Source organism: Kryptolebias marmoratus, linkage group LG17 (assembly GCF_001649575.2).
Source record: "Kryptolebias marmoratus isolate JLee-2015 linkage group LG17, ASM164957v2, whole genome shotgun sequence".
Lineage (NCBI taxonomy): Eukaryota > Metazoa > Chordata > Actinopteri > Cyprinodontiformes > Rivulidae > Kryptolebias > Kryptolebias marmoratus.
Genome location: NC_051446.1, coordinates 2,489,277 through 2,496,189, shown reverse-complemented (window position 1 = coordinate 2,496,189; position 6,913 = coordinate 2,489,277). Strand labels below are relative to the sequence as shown.

Genomic DNA, 6,913 nt, shown 5'->3' with positions numbered 1-6,913 from the left:
CCTGCCCCAAGTGGAGGAGTTTAAGTATCTCGGGGTCTTGTTCATGAATGAGGGAAAAATGGAGCGGGAGATCGACAGGCGGATTGGTGCAGCGTCTGCAGTGAAGCAGGCGCTGTACCGGTCTGTCGTGGTGAGAGAGCTGAGTCAAAAAGCGGAAGACAATGGATGGATGGAGAAAGAGGAAAGGAGGAGGGGGGAGTGAGAGAGATGACAGAAACAGCGGAAAGTGAAAACTTTGTTTCTTACTAATTATGGAAGAAACATGTCCTAGCTTTTTTTCACAGAAAATGTAACGCAATTTGTGTAGTTAGCCAATGTTTAAGCAGCAGAGCTTGGTGTTCACACACAAGATTTTATTGTGAGGTGTCTTGTTCCAAATGTTTAATGTTATTGAGAAGTGGAAACATATAAAACATGACATGTCATTTGTTGATAGTGAACCTTTGCAAAATAGATACTTACTGGAAGCAAATTATTTAAGGTAGTAGCAAATAAAAAAAAAATAAAAAGAGTGGAGCCCCGAGGACTCAGACCCCAAGTCTCCATCATTAAAGGCAGGAGCTCTAACTATCATACTAACACAGTAGCCTCAAATGTTGGGCTTACTGGAAGGTATTTATTCATGCCATCTCCACCACTCATAGTGATGGACTGTACCACTGTTAGAATAATGAGGGGGGGGGGGGGTAATATATTTTTGAAAGGGATAAATGTATTGTTTTGCCTAAATAAATGGTGGATTTGCTTTTTGTTTGTTATATTGCTTAAAAGTATAGTTACTTCAAACCATTTATTGGGGGAACAATCTCTGTTTTTCCCAATTTGGAAAAACAGAGGATTTACGCCCATGCTTGCATCTATGAAATGTGAAAAGTTTACAGGACAAAAATGAAATATTTTTTTAGCACTTTTCATCAAGTTGGCATATTTTGTTACTTCAAAATAACAAAGACAACAGTAACAACAGCTACTCAGTAGTTAAATAAGTAGATGACAGCTCTAGGAGAGATTATAAGCAGATGCTCTTTTCTGACAAAGTTCCAGCCTTTAAAGACTGTCGGTAAAGCTCTGAAAGGTCTTGTTTTTTTATTTCTCAAAAGATTTATGGCTAATTTTTTTTTTTGAGTGGTCCGAATGAAGGTCTCTTGACAGCCATTTTATTTAAACCTAGAAAGTTTCAGGGAAAAAAAATAACTGAGTGCCAATACAGAAGCTTCCCAAAATTCCAAAAAAACATTGTTTGTCTAGAAAGCAAAATGGCAATGAGAATACTTTTGTGACAAGTTATGACAAGTTAAAAAAAGGTCTCTCAATTCAAGTTCTCAAGAGAAAAATCAAAGCTCATACATAATAGAGGTGTGTTGGAGTTTGGGTTTGTGCACTTTGCTCTCTAAGACAATTTGAGAGAAAAACACATTTTAAAGCAGTGAGAGACAAGCTGGGTGAAAAAAAAGACAAAAATACCTAAGTTCTTATGTTAAACTATATCAATAATGTAAAATATGTGGGAATAAGAGTTAGTTTGCCAACACTTTGGAAAGTTTTGACAGCTCAAAAATGTGTGTGACATTTTGACATAGCTGAAGATTCCATGGTAAAATCTCCCCCACAAAATGTAAACTTAAATGGTGTAACAGCCTAGCTGATAGATTATGACAAAGAAAATGGGAAAGGGCAAATTTCCAAATCTATATTTTAAAAAATATAAACAAAACCAATAATTAGACACATGAAGTCAGTAAAAATCAGTCATGTCCAGACCCTCCAGGATTTTGTGATGTTGCAATCGCAACTATTAACACAAAATCAAGCAAACCCCTGGGAAATCTCAACGTTTTGCAACTTTGCCCAAAACACCGCAACTTTCCTGCAACTTTAACCCAATATTTATTGTTTCAAAAGTGATTCGCCACTGTTTCTGCCGTCTAGTCTCTTCTTTGTGGGTTTGTGTAGTGTGGAATACAAAATAATCCAAAATAACTCACGAAGAAGACATGACGTCACTTCCTGTTAACATCAGAATGCCGGGAGCATGCAGGAGCAGCGACCGAAGCCAAAATGTGCGCTAATGCTTCACATTTGCCCACAAAGATTTCAGCAAACCAGTTTCCTACCCGGCTGCACGAGAGTGGGGGGAAGCTGTTTTGCACCTCATGCAGTGTAATCATGGAACATAAACGCATCGACAAACACTTTGTGTCTGCAAAACATGTTAGGAGAGCTGCAGACAAGGGACAATCCAGAAATGGTTATGTTTGTCAGTTTATAAGCTATCAAGTCCTTTTGAGAATGTCAATGTTTGTTGGTAATTATCTTACAAAACTAGTAAGTAGTTTTGGTTTATATATTAAAAGTGGTGTTTTTTTAAATTGATTTTAGTAAAAAAAAAAAAAAAAAAAAAATCACAACTTTTAGGAAAATGCCCTGTGAAATCAGGCATTTTAGCCCGCAACAATCACAAAAAATGCCCGCGAAATCCTGGAGGGATTGCATGTCAGTGTGAAACTATTAAATTTACATTTTGGTTTTTAAATTAAGTTAACCAAGTCAAACCAAACTAACCAAAGCAAAACCAACCAACTAACCAAACTTGGGGATCCAGAATGGCAGAGAAAAGGGAGAAAAGGGATTTTTTTTCCTTTTTTCCCCAGATGCAGTACTCAAACAAAAGAAAAAGAAAAACAATCAATTGTCCTGTCCTTTTCTGCTCACAGAATTCTCTGTTATTTTCCAGTCAGTATGACAGCAAGAATGTCAGGCATTATTACTAATGAACTGATCTGCAGGAGACTTCCTCCCTACCTGCTGTTCGACTTAATTAGAACTGTAAAAGACACTAAATTATTTACACAAAAGCAGAGCACAAGGTTATGAGTCAGATCATTAAAGACACATAAACAGTGTTTGCAATCTTCCATCTGTCACAGTAGTTCCTTAAGAGGAGGCAAAGCAAAAAAGCATTATGCCTTTACTCAACACAGCTATGGCATGTTCAAATTGTTAAAAAAGGTTAGTTCAAAAATAAGGTCAAAGCTTCCCAATTTCAACAGTGTTAATGCAGTTACTCGACACATATATAGATACCTACAATGTGGCTTCCTGAGAAGCAGCCAAATTATTTTTAAAGATGCACCAGTTTTGGTTTTTTGGGTCGATACCAGCTACCTGCTGGTAAATGATCTGCAGGTAATCATGGTCACTTTTTTCTCTGGAATTATCAGAGATTTTACCTAGTTTCTAGTCAACTTTTCAATTTATCAGAAAATGTTTTAAAATTAGCTCTTTTGTAATCAGGTAATTATAGTTCTTTGAGAGAAATCTGAATCAGTCAAATCATTTTGGGGAGGTATAAAAGTCAGAAATTGGCATCAGCCCAGAAAAACCAAAATCAGTGCAATTCTAGTCTTAGACACCTTCTGGCCACCTCGGTGTGATTTCTGAATGGACTGAGGCAGCGAGGGGTTGAAGCCAACCTACCCCTGCTGCACCTTAATGCTGAGAAGCGAGGTGGTAACAGAGCACAAACGATCAACATGTAAAGAGGTAAGCCGGATTTGCAGCTCAATAATGTGATAAAGTGATGGCATATGGACTGTGACCACCAGGTTGCAGGATTAAAAAAACAACAAACAGATTTATTAACGAGGGAAGATCGGTGATGATGCACAGCAACTTTGCATTTACTTTTAAAAAATTGTTAACCACAAAGAGAATTGATAAACTGAGTTAATTACCTCCGCCAAAGAGGTTATGGTTTTGGCAGCGTTTGTCTGCCTGCCTGCCTGTCTGTCTGTCTGTGGACAAGATTATTCAAAAAGTTATGAACGGATTTTCATAAAAGTTTCAATAAACATCAAACACGGTACAAGGAACAAATAATTACATTTTGGTGGTGATCCAGATGGCACTATTTTCTAATCACTCTGTGGCCTTGGCAGAAGTTTGAACTCTCTGACTGCTTCTTGTTCATTATGTTTTGGTAAGGATACAAGACATATGTCTGTCACATTTATTGATTTGCACTCCACATCAACGTGGCTAAGTTCTGCTCCACACCTCTTTTGGTTCTGTGATGATCATTTCTGAACGCTTACATCTGTGTGGGACATGTCCAGCTCTACTGAAGATTTTTGAGTGGCAGAGGCAAAATAAAGACAAACTGGTCTTTGCGGTCATTTTACAGAACTGTTTTATGAAAGAGCCTACTGTTTAATCTTACCTCATAGTAGCTTCTTACAGCATTGCAGAAGGCTTCATCAGCAACAATCTGAGTTTCTCCATTCAGGAAGGCCAAGAAACGCTCCTTCACAGTCTGCAACTGCTGCTTGTTAACCTGAAAACAAGCAGAATATGCAATTTCTTTTTAGAAAAAACAGTCACAGAAGAGAGAGGACTGCATAATGAAATAAGAGAGAAGTAGGATGGACAGAAAAGATCAACCTCTGTTAACATAAAAGATGGTGATGCCACAATTACAAAAACAATTTTCAACAGACAAATGACTTTTATTAAGAAAGTGAATGATTTGCTCAACACAGTCATCAAATTTTGGAATGACTAGAAAAAAGAATAGACATTTTCAAACTAGAGGAATTTCTGTGATACTACATTATCTAATTAGGTTTTAAAAATAATTGCTACCCCTTTACAAAAACATGATCAGTTTTAAATAAGATTTCCAGAAAATCTATCAATGGGTTGAGTTTTTTTTTTTTTTTCCTTTACACTCAATTGGTTCATTGTAAAATTATACCAGTGTCCATATTTCATATTTACAGCCATTGAGATGTAGTCTTAAAGTACACAGAAGTGAAATTTTTTTTTTGGTTTTCGTTTTGTTTTGTTTATGCAGGTGCGTACATTCAAAGCTAAAACAAAGAGAAAAATGTGATCCAAAACAACAACAGCAACAGAAACATAAATAAATAAAACACCTTATTTGAATTAATGGGTGATTAACAGGCTTCTGCAGAACATGAACAGGTCATTTCCCCACTGAATCAGGTGTGTTGGAGCACAGATCAAGTAAAACATGCAGGATAGTGGCACTCAAGGACCAGGATTGCCCACTCCTGATATATGTTGTTCTGTTAGTCAATGAATCAAGTCTTTTTTTTAATGTCAGACTCTTTTAATCTTGCACAGTTTGTGTCTCACCTCACACAAGTGTGTGGACATACACACTTGTGTGAGGTGAGACACAAGTGTATCTATTGAACTTAGCAATATATACTTGTCCTCTGGTGTGTTCCCTGATCATTTTAACCATTCAGTTGTGCAACCTTTGATTAAAAAACCTAGACTGGATTCCACAATTTTTGTAAAATTTTAGGCCCATTTCTAAACTTTATTTTATCTCAAAAGTCTTTGAGAAGATTGTGTATAGTGAGTTAGTCTTCTTTCTTCAAGAGTATAGTATTCACAAGGTTTTCCAATCCAGTTTTCAAATTGTTCACAGAACTGAATCAGCTCTAATAAAAGTTTTTATGATATCCTTTTAGCTACTGACTCTGGTGACTGTGTCATTCTTGTGCTTTCAGATCTAATAATTGCATTTGACACTATGGACCATGGTAATCTGCCATCTTTTTTGATGCTTTGTTTAAATCAGAAGCATTGCTCTGGAATGGTTCAGGTCTGGTTCGGCAAGCCAAATGTTCTGTGTTAGTCTGGTTCAGTATAACCTTCTCTTTCTTGTTGAGTCTCACAGGCTCCGTTTTTTGCCCTCTTCTTTTCCCCTTTCCATCTGCTCCTAGTTAGTCCCAGACTCAGAAATTATGTTATTTTGTTCCAATGTTACGCAGATGACAGCCCGATTTAGGACCCTCCTAAAAAGAACACAGACACAGACTTTATCACTCTGCTTCTGAGGTGTCTTTGAATTTAAAAAAACAAAACAAAACTGAAGTAATGATTTTTGGAGACACTACAGGACCCTCCTCTGTAGATTTTAGTTCCTTGGCCCAATACAGCAGACTGACTGAGGACTTTGCGGGTTAAACTGGTCCTGACCTTAACGGCCACCCAGTTCAAGATAGTTGTTTAAAGGAATTTTAATCATCTGAAGCAGCTGGACAGTAAAAAACTGATTCTTTCAAGAAAGTTTTTTGAGACAGTAATGCATGCCTTGGTCTCTACCCAGCTGGATTACTGTAACACACTTTATGTGGGGGTAAGAGGGTCCTCTATTGACCAGCTGCAGAAGATTCAAAATGCTTCGCGACTCTTAACTGGCACATGTAAATGTGAGAACATCTCCATTTTATCCTCACTCCACTGGCTGCCTGTACATTTTAGGATCCATTTTAAATAACTTTTATTTGCTTTTAAATCTTTGAATGGCCCTTCCCCACCCAACCTTTCTCAGTTGCTGCACCCCTACAAATCTACTCGCAGATCAGTTGACCAGCTGTTTTTGAGTGTCCCAAAATGAGGCTCAAACTTAGGGGAAATTGCACTTTTGTTGTAGCAGCTCATAAATTGTAAAACAAGCTGCCGCTCCATCTCAGACAGACCTCTTCATGGCTTAGGAATAGGGTTGGGCATCGTTCGCATTTGAATGATTCCAGTTCCAATTCCTCATTTCAACTCCAGTTCCTAATGGTTCTCGATTCCAATTCTTTTATAAGGCAATATATGCTGTAATTTTTCTGTGGCACTCTTCAAATTGTTAAACCAACAGCTTCCCCTTGGACGCTATGGTGCGGCAGCAGCGAGCCGAGCTTCACCTCTGATTGTGCAATCCATCACAAACTGGGTTGATATATGAAATTGGCCCCTGCCTGTTGCCGTACCGCTGCATGTCGCCAATATAATGGTTTATATAGCCTGATTTTCCACAGTCTGGCTAATGTCTTTAACCATTTACGTTTAATGTTTGTTAGTGACATATTTAGTTTTGCTGAGGGGACAT

The 6,913-nt window shown here is 37.7% G+C and overlaps 1 protein-coding gene across 1 annotated transcript in view; it reads right to left on the bottom strand.

The window, feature by feature from the left end:
* Nucleotides 1-6,913, bottom strand: part of cadps2 (Ca++-dependent secretion activator 2) — a 311,669-nt gene that overhangs the window by 260,253 nt on the left and 44,503 nt on the right. The window contains exon 2 of the mRNA XM_037980923.1: nt 4,220-4,333. Coding sequence (XP_037836851.1) covers nt 4,220-4,333 — 114 coding nt within the window. The remainder of the gene's footprint in view (nt 1-4,219; nt 4,334-6,913) is intronic.